General features: G+C 35.0%; 1 protein-coding gene across 1 annotated transcript; it reads left to right on the plus strand.

The window, feature by feature from the left end:
- The first annotated feature begins 432 nt into the window (after positions 1–432).
- Positions 433–8,631, plus strand: LOC146733589 (uncharacterized). The gene is made up of 9 exons (XM_085491999.1): positions 433–464; positions 955–1,064; positions 1,797–1,997; positions 2,340–2,534; positions 2,815–3,030; positions 3,762–3,980; positions 4,327–4,542; positions 7,749–7,835; positions 8,298–8,631. Exons 1-9 carry the CDS (start codon positions 433–435, stop codon positions 8,606–8,608), a joined length of 1,587 nt encoding a protein of 528 aa, XP_085348125.1. The 3' UTR covers positions 8,609–8,631.
- The last annotated feature ends 9,381 nt before the right edge of the window (positions 8,632–18,012 follow it).

The following is an 18,012-nucleotide window of genomic DNA, read 5'->3' on the forward strand; positions in this document are numbered from 1 at the left end:
CCTCATAACCCAATTCTTCCCCAGTTTGCTTTAACATTCCCACATCAATATCCATGTTATAAATTTAATCTAGTCGATTAATTGTAGCAAGGAATTGTTGATATGTCGCACTCAATCCAACAACAACTGATAGATTTGTTTCGATATAATTAATGGCTTTATAAATGTACTCAATGAATTCATCAATTTAACCAATTGATTTATAAACTTATGAATCCCACCGCTGCCACCAAAATGTCACAGGGTGCTAGTTGGGTTGAGCTAAGGTTTCAAATTGTCCCAAACAAATGACACCCATAACACCCCTGTGAACTGGGTCCTTTAATAATTCGAAACTTAGGACAGTTGTATAATTTATATGCGACATAAACAACAAGTACACGCTACACGAGTAAGGTTTAAACAACGTACTTTATTCCACACACCTAAAAGATGGGCAGGAAATGCCTGACCAGTTACAAGGGGTAGTGGGGTACACGTTGTTTTGTTACACAAAAATATAACACTAGAAATATAATTCAGTAATAATATTGTAATATTTCCACACGGGAAAAGGGTAGGCAAGAAATGCCAAACCCTCTATAAAGGGGTAGTGGATTACGTTATACTATTACGGGAAATGCCTAAATCGATAATGTAAATAATTGTCTAACATAGAATCTTGCATGCATGCATAAAACTAAGAGACAAACATACATAACAAACAACGGACGCAAATAATATACTGGCGATCGGACACAGCCCTACCTACATACAGTTTCTTCAAACTAGATGAAAACGGGTCTTTGCGTGATAACGGTGTATTTTCCAGCGAGTCTCTGCTAACGGTGGCGACGACGGTAATTACAAAACGCAGTCAGAAGCACTGTAGTCGTAGAATACACGCTGCACACTCAGTCGAGCACGATACCAATCAATTACAGAGTTTATCTGTCCAATATTCGTAACTTGTAGAAGGAGAGTGGTCCGGGTGGATTCCCTTGCACCGCAGTACACCTCTGTAGCCAGTAACAAATTAGAAGGCACATCCAGTTCAGAACCAAAATCGGGAATGTCATTCACTGGCGAGTTTCCCCACTCGTTAACTGCAGTAGGCCGGAATTGGCCAATAGAATTATCTTTATGATGCACATTCCGTAGATCACAATACATTAATTTGTATGACAATACACAGTGTATTGTTCTAACGTTACTTGCAAACGCGTGATTAGTAGACACGTAAAAAATGGTATACTGCCAACAACGGCGAACCGACGTCCTCCAGAATAGATCACAAACTCCCATGATGCAATATTATTCAATGGCTTACTGTGGTACCTACAAGATCGGACATCCACATTTGATCACATGAACGTTCAGATCGGGTTCTATCAAAGTCCGCTTCCCTAGTGCTGACTAAAAGAAACATCTTGCCACTCTATATTTAACAATTATCTATCGCCAAAAACAATATTGCCTATCTATCGCCGTAAGACAAACACAAAACGCCACCATCACGACATACAACATAAACATGATTTAATGTTTGACATTCGTGACAGGTACACTGTGCTAGCGAGGTCCTTACTTTTATTTAGTACCCCTAAAACAAGAATCATAGGTATCGACAAGTCTTGGGGTGAATTGGTACTTGTAGATATGCGTCTTTCGGATCTAGCGACACTAGAAAAAACATTGAGTATAGGAGCACCAATGGTCCTATTTCCCATTTTAAAAAGACTCCTTACTCCAACCCTGCTTATTTATCGGCAACAAACATGACTAAAAATATAAAGACATTTTTGGTTTCATTCTAGATTCCACTTGTCCTAATCCTGGAGTTCCTGAAAATGGACAGCAGATTGTAGACGCTGGAATGGATGTAGGAATTTCACGTACATTTATTCTCAATGATCAAGTGTTATTCAGATGTAATGATGGATATAAACTGATTGGAAGTGGATCTATAACTTGTACATACAGACGTGCATGGACAGGGACTACACCGACATGTGTTCGTAAGTGACAATTTTATACAACATTTCATATAGTCAATCAGCAGTAAAGATCGTGGATATGTACATGTAATAAAGTGATACTCAATGATGGAATGTAAGGTATGAATATGGGCAATATCATGTTAAGTTATTGACACCATACTTGGCTTTCTGCTAGTATACAGATAACACACCAAATATGACTGGACAATATATATCATGGAACACTGACACAACGTTATTTGTTATTTTATGGTATTTCTATTTGTAACTTCAGAGTATGTTCTGTCTTTCTCCTAAATTTTCATTGTAAATATTTACTCATGCCCACACATTGAAATGCAATTTTTTTTTATTTAGTAGCAAATGTTTGTAGCAGTATAGAAGTACCACACAATGGTAACAAATTCCACACTCCTTCAGTAAATGGTGAAGTTGGCTATATAATTGGTGACAAAGTACAGTTTTCATGTAATCCAGGGTTTGATCTAGTTGGTGAAAATGAAATAACCTGTGAAAAAGATTTACAATGGTCACATGATGTACCAGCATGTAGAGGTAAATTCAGTGCAAATTCTGCAATATTCTTTTGAATTTCAACAAGCAAGTAATAAAATAACAATAATTACTCACCAAAAGTACAATGTATGTGTCCATGTATGTGGCTACTGACTGTTTTTACTCCGATAATGGTTTTAGACAGACACTTTTCATTTGTCAGCTATAGCTAAGGGATAGAACTCATTACTTGGGGTATCATAGGTTTTATATTAAAAGTTATAAGGTAGTAAGGGTTAGATATAGGTTTAGTATAATTTCTATGGATTTTCATTTGTAGCATCAAGACTGATATGTGGTGATGAAATCTGCTCTGAAGATGAAGTATGCATTGATAATCAGTGTATGTGTTTACCTCCTGCTTACTGTTCCAATGAAAGAGAACTTGTATGTGGTTCAGATGGAAATACCTATGGGAACATGTGCCGATTAAATGCTACTAGGTGTTTCTATGGAGCAGATATTCAAAAGGTATCTGATGGAATGTGTCCAGATGGTATGTATGTCTTTATATTCTCAGTATATGCTTATATATTTGTCAAGTATGAATTATGTAATTAACATATTATCAATGGAAAGCCTCCATTCATCACAGCCATATGTATTGTGTAGGTCTCAGAGAACATGGAATACAAATCACGTATAAATAGGGAAAGTTCACAAGAAAACCATAGGGTTTCATAACTTTGTCAATATTCACAAGTTTATACAATATACAATAATGTCACTTCATTGTATATTTTCATTAGTGCCCATCTTGTTACTCACAGTTACATTTTAGCCAAACACTTCTACAACATCATGACCCTAATAATCTGTTTTGTGATCGAACAGCCCAAGCTGCAGTGCATTGTTACATGCGTTCAGCCATGTATTCACTGCTTCATTATGGTCATACAAAATTGTATTTTATCAACTTAACAAACTGTATCCAACGTTTCTACACCTATAATGATTTAAGGCACATGGATACATATCTGGCTTGTCAATTTTCTCATTTCAGCCAGTGTGAGTAAAATCTCAAAAACTTAAAAGCAGACTTTGATTAAATGGTTGTTACTTTTTTAGTTTTTGTATAAAACACCAATGGATGTTCATATTACATATTCACACATTTGTTCTGCTGGGTTTCACTTTGATTGAACATGATCCTAAAGTCCTTCATGGAAGGATAAATTCGATAATTGTTTTTGTTTCAACACGTATACTCATTTTGTATTTTGTTAGATTTATGTGAGACACATGACTGCAACAATGATGAAGAGTGTTTTATAAATGAAAATGATGAACCAGATTGTCGATGCAAAGATGACTGTGATGATGACTTTGATCCTGTCTGTGCTACTGATGGGATTCTTTATAATAACAGATGTAAATTTCGTGTACATAGATGTAGGACTGATGAAGATATTGCAATTGATGACACAGAATCAAGTTGTGAACAAGGTATTCAGTGAATATTGTATGTGAATTGATTTGTACATGAACACAATTTGAAAATTTAATTGTAAAATTATAGTTGAAAGGCCAGGAAATATACTAGACAATAGTGGTTCACTGAATAATAAAATAACAATAATTACTCACCAAAAGTACAATGTATGTGTCCATGTATGTGGCTACTGACTGTTTTTACTCCGATAATGGTTTTAGACAGACACTTTTCATTTGTCAGCTATAGCTAAGGGATAGAACTCATTACTTGGGGTATCATAGGTTTTATATTAAAAGTTATAAGGTAGTAAGGGTTAGATATAGGTTTAGTATAATTTCTATGGATTTTCATTTGTAGCATCAAGACTGTTATGTGGTGATGAAATCTGCTCTGAAGATGAAATATGCATTGATAATCAGTGTCGGTGTTTACCTCCTGCTTACTGTTCCAATAAAAGAGAACTTGTATGCGGTTCAGATGGAAATACCTATGGGAACATGTGCCGATTAAATGCTACTAGGTGTTTCTATGGAGCAGATATTCAAAAGGTATCTGATGGAATGTGCCCAGATGGTATGTATGTCTTTATATTCTCAGTATATGCTTATATATATATAGGAAATATACTAGACAATAGTGGTTCACTGAATCGATATTGCCATTAAGTGTAATACATGTTATACTGTCACATGTACTATACTTTTAATAATAGCTACCAAATAGCTAATAAGAGAATTGTTATCAGGAGAAGGTACCATTTACGTGAGTACATCCTAATTTTTTAGGTGTGAAGTCATTTGTAAAGTGCAAATTGGCTATCAGTAACTTTCCCACTCAAAATGATTTTAAATATATTTAACAATTTATGGATTAAAACTACTTTCTCATTTCATTTTGCCATGTAATTGTGAAAAACAAATTTCAAGAACCGTTATGACGTTTTAAAATATACAAATTCATGGGCCAGTGACAACAAGTGTTTTGTTCACTGCTTTATAATGGCAGCAAATTAAATATTATTTATTTATTTATTTATTTATTTATTTATTTATTTATTTATTTATTTATTTATTTATTTATTTATTTATTTATTTATTTATTTATTTATTTATTTATTTATTTATTTATTTATTTATTTATTTATTTATTTAAAGAGGGTGGGCCAATATACAATAAAGTATTTTTCATTGGGCCCTCTGTAAAAACAAAATACACAATATACACACTATAGGCTTGAGCCATCTATAACAATTTTTTTACAAAGATATATCTAACGTCCTCTGGCCCATGGATGATTTCCATTTAGTAATGCATAAATTATTTTCAAGAGAGGAACGTGTACTATACTTGTGGGTTTGGGAGATAGGACTTAACATTTCGCATATATAATGGCGCCAAGCCGTTGGTTGCCATATACATTACGATACCTAGAAAATATGACATTCTGTAACGATAGGCAAGATACTATGTTTTTTGAACAGTTCATGCGACAATTGGCTAAAATTGTCAGAGGAAATCACCCGAACTACCCTTTTCTGAAGCTTATACACCCGACATAAATTTGATTTACTTTAGAAATTAAATCATGACTATTCAAATAATGGTATAAGTGATCACGCACGTGTTTTTCAAAGATTTTACATTAAATTACACAACTCATGAGATCAACCATTGTGTAATGGAATGACTTTGGCATGCTTAAACATGTCTGGAAAAATACCTGATGAAATACTGAGGTTGAAAAAATAAACAATACTTTCACAAATGAACGGAGCAGAAATACGCAAACGTTTAGATGATGTATTGTCAACATTTGGTTCTTAACGAACTGGCATGTGACCGGCGGTATAACAAATGGTCGATTATTGGTCAATTTGGGTTCAATAAATTTTCGCTAATTCGTAAAATATGAATCTCCCACTGAAACATTGGGTCGCAACTTGTCGGCAACAGATGCGAAATGTGTATTAACATTATTAAGAATTTTTTCGAGACTATTGCCAACTGTCTACGTTGACAGAGTTTACCATCACTGATCAAATCGTTAAGGGTTTTCCACATGGCGGCACTATTGGAGCTATTGAATTTGGTGAGATGAATATAATATTTTTACTTAGCGGCCTTGATTAAATGAATTACCCAATTACGTTTGGCTCTATATTGGTTCAGAACAGTAGCATCACACAACATAATTATAAGCCTCAGAAGATTGTCTCTTTCTCCAATTTTAAGCAGAATGTCCGTATTCAGCCATCCTGGTTGTCTTAATTTTTTCACACGTCTACAAACAAATGGGGCATGCGAGTAATATAGCTGGAATATAACCATGTCTGGAATATGATTATGATGATTGTTTAACATTAAAATGATTGACATTTGTATCTGATTGTCAAACGAGTACTTGTCCATATTGAGAGATAATGCTCTGGAACAGCATTAATTAAAACAAAATCAGCCATTTTGAATACATTGTATATATCTATAACATGATGTATAATGAATATATAAAATTTGAACATAATCAGTCAAAGCATAGCAGAAATATGGCACTATAACTGCATTCATTAAAACAAAATTGCCGCCAGTCAGCCATTTTGAATCCGAGCTGAAAAATAAAATGACGTGCATCAAGAAACTGTAATGTCTAATATATGTACTAAGTTTGAACGAAATCCATCCCAAATGCCAGAAATGCTCGATATTTGATGATTTTTTAGCACAAAAATGGCCACCATTCGGCCATTTTGAATAGGATCATCGAACCAATATATCTGTATATCTATGACATGATGTATAATGAATATTCAAAATTTGAACCACCAGTCGGCCATTTTGAAACTTATCTGAAAAACAAAATAATTTGCATCAAGGTCTCATAATGTCTAATGTATATACTAATGTAAACAGCCGAGAAATGCTTGATTTTAATGATTTTTCAGAACAAAAATGGCCGCCATTCGGCCATCTTGAATCAGATCGTGAAACAAATTGATGTCCATATGTATGATATTATGTAAAATGTATGTGTGAAGTTTTATTATGATTGGTCCAGGCATGTCTAATATACAGGTCCCGACGCACGCACGGATACACGGACGCATGGACGCACAAGGGTCAAAACATAAGTCCCCATTTTCGGACTGCGTCCGAACGGGGACTAAAAACAATAACGGGTGACAACACACTTTGTGAAAGATATGTGTGAGGAGTTAGCCAAGCTTAAATATAGAGCATTACGTTGGCGAGTCATCCATTATTGTTTTATATTTTTGACTTGGGCCGCTCAGATTTGTTGATTTTTATGACGATATGAATATTTTTGTCATTTTCGGTACAAACATGACAGCTGGAACTTGTAAACAATGTTGGATATATAAAAGGTGCACTGTATTTCACTGATAAGTAACACATGATCATGACAGGTTACACATCACATATAATGTTATTGCAGTCATCCTTGGATGCACATATGGTAACATAAGATCTTTATGCTTAAAGCAATAAGCATCATTTCTAAAATATTCATCACTAAACAGAAACGATAAACCATCTCGACTAAAACAACACTTTCGAACACTTCAATACAGTGTTTTACGAATGCAATGTGCACGAATTATTTTGTTTTCCGTGTCAGATGTATAATAAATAATAATATATGGTATATATATATATATATATATATATATATATATATATATATATATATATATATATATATATATATATATATATATATATATATATATATATATATATATATATATATATATATTTCACAGATGATGTTGATGATTCATGTACAAGATCGTGTACTCCAGATACTGTATCCGTTGCATGTCAGCGTGTTGTGGATCAGGAATGTTTTGGTATGTTGCACTATTAGCATTTTGGGTAGGGTTGTAAACACAACATGACAAATTTCACTGTTTTGGACGTATATAACTAAAATAACTCTCTATGTCATATAGTATGTAGAAGTACATTTCACATTTTATGTGATTAATTAATCCAATAGTAGCCTTCATTTGGTAAGAAGTCCATCAACTTGAGCTTGCATTCCACATATGATTTGTCAAGCTATGATATTATAATCACCTCACAAGTTCTTCTTCTGGTTTCTGCCAAATTATAATACAATGAATGAATGAGGGCATAAAATACGCTCACTATAATATTTTATAGGATCACTAACAAATCTGTTTTCACTCTTAATTGTGTCATAATTATTACTATGGTACTAGGCTGACACATGTTTGGAATATTTGTATGTTTGAATCTTAGATATCAATGTTAATAATAAATTATTTGTTTCAAATTTCTTTTCATAGTTTTAATTGGAATACTTGAAGCTAAGTATGCAGACTCTAGCCAAACCTTGTACGAAATTAATGTGACGCAAGCAGTTGGACACCAAAAACCTCCTGTTAATGGATCTCATGTGTACCTTTATGGACCATCTAGAAAAGATGATGGGTGTCTTTGTCCACCAATAGAAGAGATAAATAACATGTATGTTATATTTGGGTCAAAAGATAACTTCAGATTTATTGTTGAAAACTACAATTTTGCAGCTATATTAGATGAAGATATGTCAGAGCAATTGAAGAGAGAATGTGCTATATACTTTAGCAGTAATTAAAATAGTGATGAACAGACAGAGAAGTTGTGCATTGTGGTTTTCAATGACATATAATATATATAATATATATTTTGTTTAAAAAGTAAACAACAATAATGGTGCTACATGTATATCGGATTCTTAAAGCATTATTGAACAATTTATGTATGTTATATTTAAATAAGTCAATCATGGATGTTGTTATAATATTTGTTGTAGGTTTTATTGCAATGCAAGGAAAAAAGACACATTTGTAATTATTTTAGTCATTCACCAATTGTTTATTTAATCCAAAATGTCGAAACAATTTGTGGTGTTTGAAAAGTTAATAGTATCTCTCACATAAAAGAATTATGCATTCAATAACATTTATAATGTTTTAAGCTTCACTGTGATTGAGTTGTTAAAAATTAATTTGACTACTACTATGTATGCTACTATAACCGGGGGCAGATATTATGATTATGGCTTGAAACTAAATACAGAGACAAGATGAGTTTCAGTTTTCACAAATCGGGGCAATAACAAACTTTCACAGCGACCTGTTGGGGTAATATTAAACCAATGTATACAAGGCATTTTGATGATTGTAATCAAAATTTACTAGTGATTGGTTTTTGTGTATATTTCACACCAAACCATAATATGAATGAATGGTGGAATTCTGATTGATAAGAATTTTAGTAGCGAGGTAATTACTTGGTCACATTTTTTGGAGAGATTTTGAAGTTTTTACTATTTTTAATAATGAGGAACATGAATATTGAATGTTATTATGATAATTTCATTGTTTTTGTTGATTTTTGGCAGTATGGTCCAACCTATATTTTGAATTATTGTCCGTGAAAACTTTTATTTAGATAATGTATTGTTTCAGAGTTTTTTTAGCTTTTGCTTTAAAATGAAATAATCGTACTAGACAGTAAATACATTCTATCTATTAATTTTGAATGAAACATTTAAAGAACAGTTGGTTTTGCAACAAATAGTTTAATTATTGCCTTCATAAGCATGTTGAAACACTTTCTGTTTAGTGTTAATGACAGATACCGTATTTGCTCTTTAAGAAGTGCATCTCAACCAAAAATCGCATTGGCTGAAAATTATGTTATTAAAATATTATATAATAATGTAACTTACGTCGGCATTACTAATAGAGCAAATAACGTATCTCAAGTGATTAGGAATGATTTATATTTCAGGAGCATTTTGTGAGATATAACAGGTGTTTGTGTATTCCTATTTGAATGGTCCAACTTTCAAAGCATTTACTCAAGTATCCACACAAAGACGATGTAAATGTGTGATGACTTACATTTACACATCAATTTTTCGATACTATTTGATCAAATATATCTTACTGGTGGCCATTTTGGCCAAAATTGTGATACAAGATGAACAAGTTGATTACATTCAAATTTTGAAGATCATACACATTGGGTTACAGGTGCACACCATATACTTTTTCGAACAAATATCAAACGAAACTTATCAAGTTGAAGTTTGATTTAGATTATATTTAGATTGCACATGCGCCAGTCTCTTCAACTTTAAAAAATCTAAATTATTCAGTGGTACACCCTAAGGTGCAACGTACCGCATTTGTCCACCTAATTGGGTGGGAAAAGTGTGAGACATGTAATCCCTTGGTTTCAAGATGACTACATAGAATCTAAATCAAACTTCAACTTGTTAGGTTTCGTTTAATTTTTGGATTCTATTACGTCATTACTACACTAGGAATCACACAAGATTTTAAAGCAAATGTACACGATAGATATTCTGCATAGAGCAGTTTATTACCCTCATATACCTATTATTGAATAAATACATTACACTAATAATACCCCAGTAGCAAATAAACTGTCTTTAACAATAGGTTTGTCATAATACTTTGCAAAGGTGCACGACCTTCCGGTAGTTTTCACCCTATGCTCAGTAGGTACATAATTACTCTTTGCTTTTGAAGAAGCTGTTGTACATACACTGACGTTTAAATATGCTAGTGCCTATTCCGGATCTTGTCTTATCTTATCCACCTTTTGATAATACACGTAGTTACTGCCTTGTTTGGTTTTACAATGTGTGGGAGAACCAACATCTGCATAATGCTGCCTCTATAACAAAAACGGTTATGGACAATCTCCGAAAAATATTCAAAATTAACAGTCAAGAAAAAATGCAGGATGACAACAAGGGAAAAAACCAAAAAAACAAATTGCACACATACAGAATGTTAAAAAATGACTGCTCATATGAGGAGTATCTTTCAGTAATAAAAGACTCTAAACATAGATCAGCACTAACTAAACTAAGAATTAGTGCTCATGTTCTACAAATAGAAATGGGTCGCTACAATTAAATAGATGCATGCAAAAGGAAATGCCCTGTGTGTGACCTAGACGAAATTGAAGATGAAAAACATTTTCTGCTTAACTGCAAATTATATGAAAATGAAAGAAACCAACTAAACACTAAGTCAAAAATGTCACTCCCAAACACGACAGATGAAGAAAAAATGATAGCTATGATGAACAACAATGAAAATAAAATAATTATAAAACTAGCTAAATACATTTACGAATGTTTCAAAATTAGAGAAAATAACATGAAAAAGCCTTCATTCTCATCCAAATAAACAACAATATTAATATCAAGGCATATCTGCAAGGTTTTTTTTTCTGTTATAATTTTTATGATATTTTATCTTATTGTCTTTCTTGTTTGTTTTTTTCATCCACACTTTATTGTAATTTAACTCAAGATTATTATTATTATTATTATTATTATTACATAGATTATAAACTACTGATTTTCTGTTCCCCTCATATCCTCGGAGAACAATACGTATTCCTTAAGTGTTGTACAGACACGCAACCTCCTGTCTGGAGGATATAGTTTCAATTTGATAACTGGATTGCTGTATCCGGGTTTACTCTGTTTTATCAGGTGCAGAACTCTTTCGAGTCTGTCCTCTAGGAAGCAAACACAGTTAACTGAGTGTTAAGTCTGGATGCAAACAAGTCAATATGTGGTTTCCCAAACAAAGGGGATATTTCATAAAATATCTTTGGATTTAATTTTCATTTCGTATTATTGTGAGCCGCATTTACATTTAGTGTACCCGGTATGTGTGCAGTAGTTACCCAAATATTTCTATGCAGACACCATAGCCAAATATCTTTGGTTATTTTGTAGCATAGTACTGACAAGATAATCATCCACGTGGTTAATGTATGCTACTGCTGTTGCATTATCTTTCAGGATTTCAGTGCAAAAAAATGTTGCCATTAACTCTAAATAGTTGATATGATTTGTGGCCTCTTGTTTGTTCCATCGGCCGCCTGTTCCCATAACTAGCTCCTCAAGCAAGATTTGGGGCATCTGATGCCATCTCAAAGTCCGGATTACCCTTGTTGATACTTCTCACCTCATTATGTGAATTTTCAACCCACCCTAGTAGGTCTGACTTCATGTCTGAAGTAACAAGCATGTCTGCGTAAAAATTGTCTTTTTGCATTTTCAATGCTTTTGATTTCTCAATTTCCAACCAAATAGTTGTACATAGTCCAAACCGGACACACTAGATACCATGCGGCTAATGTTCAGCTACATTTTCTGTTAAGGTGACCTTGTCTTAAAGTGGCATAAACCAGCTTAAGTAATTTTGTGAACCAGCGCGGTGCACAGGCCAAGCCATTTGGCAGACAGGCATACTGGTACGCAGTGCCTTTCCAATTAAACTAAGTATTTATGATGCTCATCAGCAATCGGCACAGAATAGTATGCATCAATAGAAGCCATATAACAACCTGGCGTAACCAGTTTCAAGGCTGATTCTAGTATGTTCATCTTAAAATTTCTATATACTGATTTAGATTTTTCAAATTAAGGATCATCCTAAATGAGCTACCGGTACCCTTCTTTGGACGTACAAAAATGGTTGAAATTAATTCACCATAACAATAACTAGCTGGTTTGATTACTTACTTGTCCATCAATTTTTGAATTAACTAAATTAACAGCATGACTTGGTTAATACTATAATTTTTACAAACTGGAGCAGCGCGCCAGTTCAATAATAAAGCAGCCACACTGCCTACATAGTCTTATTGCAGGGACTTTTAAACAAGGAGCCTGCAAGACCATGTCTTGCTCCTGTCGCATTTCACATCACACTGAATGCGAGTCCTAGTGCAGTGATGACGTAATAGAATGGCTGATTTTCAAGAAAACATGGATGAGATTCAATACCATGTATAACCAAGTAACACCATATTTTTAACATGCTGAATCTACTTTTATTTATCTACTTTCATTTCATTTCCTAAAAGCTGGACAGCTGGATATCAATTAAGATTATTATCGAATTTTGAGTTTTTTTTAATTATGACTATAGTCATTATATTACGACAGAGGATACTAAATAAAGTACTGAATGTCTGTATCTGCAATAGTATTCCAGATAAGATAGTCCATCCTTGAGCTGATCAGAACGTGAATGACGAGGTAATCATTGTGTTGGTTAACGTGGACTCCTGAGCACTGCCATGATTAGCAAGTGGTGATATTGTTGCAATGCAATGCAACCAGACATAACATCAACTTCGGAAAGGTACTAGGGTCTCTTGCCACATCTGATGGGTCACCTGCAGACAGACAAGTCCAAAATGATGCACTACCTTGAGGAGAATGTAGCCTTAGCAGAACGGCCAAGTCAAAGTGTTACAGATTATGTCATTGTTGGAAATGCATCCAGTCCCAAACAGGTCTACCAAGACTTAGCAGAAAAATTGTTCTCCCAGCTTCCAAAGGTACAACGTATGGATTTTGTAACGACACATATTTTCCTATGTCCATAAAAGATGCAGAGAGAACCAACAGAGGTGTAACAAAATCATACATGATCAAAGATGCCCTTACAAAAATACCACGCGACTGGAAGATATTCTTGTCAAATGCACAAAAACAAGCGACAATTGATTAAACTGCTTCTAGAAGAATGGAAGGACAAATATGCAAATAGGTTATTAGGAAGAAAAGTACTATTTGTGTGCGAGAAAATGTGCATATCTTTGTCCAGTACAGATGGACTGACCACTGAAGTGGCAGAGGTGGAAGAGTTGCACTCAACACAGGAAGAAGCTGATTGTCGAATAGTCTTGCACTGCCATTGCCTCAAATTAACCAGATAAAACAATTGTAAGATTTCCAGATACAGATGTCTTTGTTTAGTTACTCAAGTTTGGACAATGTATTACAAATTCACTATTATTTGATACAGGAGTCTCGAACAAAAGACGACTTATAGACGTTCATAAAGTCATTGCAGAAACAAGGAAATGCTTATGTTCAGATTTACCCGCACTTCATGCATTTCCTGGGTGCGACACAATCAGTGCCATTCTTCGCAAAGGGAAACTGAAAATTGTAAATCAACATCCCGACTTTATTGAGACATTCCTAACATTAGGAACCACATCTGATGGAGATGATAGTGTATTTGAAAGTTTGGAGCATTCACGTGTACTTTGTATCATGTGGTATAAACAAGCTTTGACTTAAGTTTTTTATGCAAAAGGTCAGCCCAAAGCAGGGGACAGTTTTGTCAAATGTATATAAGAAGAGCTAATTACCAAGCTTTCATTTGGTGCAGAACAAGCACATCCACATGAACCAACACCAGATGGCCATGGCTGGTGTATAACTGATAAAAGGCTTGATTACAAATGGATTGAGGGTGATGTAATGCCACAAGAGGTTGTTGATTTGATAGTAATAGATGACTCTAAGGACTCCATTGAGGAGGATGTATCTCCTACAATTATCAACTTAACAGGCGTAATAATTGATTATGATGATTAATGATGTTTTCAGCTCAAGAAATCCAAATAGAGATATTGTTCAGATACTGACAATGCATTTCTTATAACATTTAATATTGAATACAAACATAGAAGCAACTATTACAGCCAATCTCAAAAAACATTAAAAAAACATGGTTTATTAACCACGCTCCTATAAGAAAGGTGCCAAAATAATGTATGTTGGCTATGGATATTGACAATGTCACATACAATGTAAAACGGTAAGGCATAAATGTAATTTTCCAGTACCAGACCCTGAAAACTGGTTTACTCGTTATATATTCAAAATGGCAGCCTTGTGGCCACGCCCACCATTGAGCAGATGGCAGACAACCTGATTCTTGTCAAAGGGGGCAAGGGTTTCCTTTTTTTGGCCCATGGTCTATATCTTCGCGTATTTCTGACGGATGTGTACTTGTATCACAAATTTATTTTATGGCCTTCTCGGATTAAAAAAGAACAGATTTCAGCTATTAGTCTAGTGGTCATTTTTTTTCCTGTTACATTCCTACTGTTAGAAATTGTTATGACTTGATGGCATTGGTGACAAAATTGTATAGGAGTTGCTAATGCTGTGGTGACATCCTGTTATGACTTGATGGAATTGCTGACAAAATTGTACAGGAGTTGCTAATGCTGTGGTAACATCCTGTTATGACTTGATGGCATTGGTGACAAATGGTACAGGAGTTGCTAATGCTGTGGTAACATCCTGTTATGACTTGATGGCATTAGTGACAAAATTGTACAGGAGTTGCTAATGCTGTGGTAACATCCTGTTATGACATGATGGCATTGGTGACAAAATTGTACAGGAGTTGCTAATGCTGTGGTAACATCCTGTTATAACTAGATGGCATTGGTGGCAAAATTGTACAGGAGTTACTAATGCTGTGGTAACATCCTGTTATGACATGATGGCATTGGTGACAAAATTGTACATGAGTTGCTAATGCTGTGGTAACATCCTGTTATGACTTGATGGCATTGGTGACGAAATTGTACATGAGTTGCTAATGCTGTGTTAACATCCTGTTATGACTTGATGGCATTGGTGACACAATTGTACAGGAGTTGCTAATGCTGTGGTAACATCCTGTTATGACTTGATGGCATTGGTGACAAAATTGTACAGGAGTTGCTAATGCTGTGGTAACATCCTGTTATGACTTGATGGCATTGGTGACAAAATTGTACTGGAGTTGCTAATGCTGTGGTAACATCCTGTTATGACATGATGGCATTGGTGACAAAATTGTACAGGAGTTGCTAATGCTGTGGTAACATCCTGTTATGACATGATGGCATTGCTGACAAAATTGTACAGGAGTTGCTAATGCTGTGGTAACATCCTGTTATGACATGATGGCATTGGTGACAAAATTGTACAGGAGTTGCTAATGCTGTGGTAACATCCTGTTATGACATGATGGCATTGGTGAAAAAATTGGACAGGAGTTGCTAATGCTGTGGTAACATCCTGTTATGACATGATGGCATTGGTGACAAAATTGGACAGGAGTTGCTAATGCTGTGGTAACATCCTGTTATGACTTGATGGCATTGGTGACAAAATTGTACAGGAGTTGCTAATGCTGTGGTAACATCCTGTTATGACATGATGGCATTGGTGACAACATTGTACAGGAGTTGCTAATGCTGTGGTAACATCCTGTTATGACTTGATGGCATTGGTGACGAAATTGTACAGGAGTTGCTAATGCTGTGGTAACATCCTGTTATGACATGATGGCATTGGTGACAAAATTGTACAGGAGTTGCAAATGCTGTGGTAACATCCTGCTATGACTTGATGGCATTGGTGACAAAATTGTACAGGAGTTGCTAATGCTGTGGTAACATCCTGTTATGACATGATGGCATTGGTGAAAAAATTGGACAGGAGTTGCTAATGCTGTGGTAACATCCTGTTATGACATGATGGCATTGGTGACAAAATTGCACAGGAGTTGCTAATGCTGTGGTAACATCCCGTTATGACATGATGGCATTGGTGACAAAATTGTACAGGAGTTGCTAATGCTGTGGTAACATCCTGTTATGACTTGATGGCATTAGTGACAAAATTGTACTGGAGTTGCTAATGCTGTGGTAACATCCTGTTATGACATGATGGCATTGGTGACAAAATTGTACAGGAGTTGCTAATGCTGTGGTAACATCCTGTTATGACATGATGGCATTGCTGACAAAATTGTACAGGAGTTGCTAATGCTGTGGTAACATCCTGTTATGACTTGATGGCATTGCTGATAAAATTGTACAGGAGTTGCTAATGCTGTGGTAACATCCTGTTATGACATGATGGCATTGGTGAAAAAATTGGACAGGAGTTGCTAATGCTGTGGTAACATCCTGTTATGACATGATGGCATTGGTGACAAAATTGGACAGGAGTTGCTAATGCTGTGGTAACATCCTGTTATGACTTGATGGCATTGGTGACAAAATTGTACAGGAGTTGCTAATGCTGTGGTAACATCCTGTTATGACATGATGGCATTGGTGACAACATTGTACAGGAGTTGCTAATGCTGTGGTAACATCCTGTTATGACTTGATGGCATTGGTGACGAAATTGTACAGGAGTTGCTAATGCTGTGGTAACATCCTGTTATGACATGATGGCATTGGTGACAAAATTGTACAGGAGTTGCTAATGCTGTGGTAACATCCTGCTATGACTTGATGGCATTGGTGACAAAATTGTACAGGAGTTGTTAATGCTGTGGTAACATCCTGTTATGACATGATGGCATTGGTGAAAAAATTGTACAGGAGTTGCTAATGCTGTGGTAACATCCTGTTATGACATGATGGCATTGGTGAAGAAATTGTACAGGAGTTGCTAATGCTGTGGTAACATCCTGTTATGACATGATGGCATTGGTGACAAAATTGTACAGGAGTTGCTAATGCTGTGGTAACATCCCGTTATGACATGATGGCATTGGTGACAAAATTGTACAGGAGTTGCTAATGCTGTGAAAACATCCTGTTATGACTTGATGGCATTGGTGTCAAAATTGTAAAGGAGTTGCTAATGCTGTGAAAACATCCTGTTATGACTTGATGGCATTGGTGTCAAAATTGTAAAGGAGTTGCTAATGCTGTGGTAACATCCTGTTATGACTTGATGGCATTGCTGACAAAATTGTACATGAGTTGTTAATGCTGTTGTAACATCCTGTTATGACATGATGGCATTGGTGACAAAATTGTACTTGAGTTGCTAATGCTGTGGTAACATCCCGTTATGACATGATGGCATTGGTGACAAAATTGTACAGGAGTTGCTAATGCTGTGGTAACATCCCGTTATGACATGATGGCATTGGTGACAAAATTGTACAGGAATTGCTAATGCTGTGGTAACATCCCGTTATGACATGATGGCATTGGTGACAAAATTGTACAGGAGTTGCTAATGCTGTGAAAACATCCTGTTATGACTTGATGGCATTGGTGTCAAAATTGTAAAGGAGTTGCTAATGCTGTGAAAACATCCTGTTATGACTTGATGGCATTGGTGACAAA

The sequence above is a fragment of the Saccoglossus kowalevskii genome, chromosome 17 (genome assembly GCF_978046115.1).
Source record: "Saccoglossus kowalevskii chromosome 17, keSacKowa6.1, whole genome shotgun sequence".
Lineage (NCBI taxonomy): Eukaryota > Metazoa > Hemichordata > Enteropneusta > Harrimaniidae > Saccoglossus > Saccoglossus kowalevskii.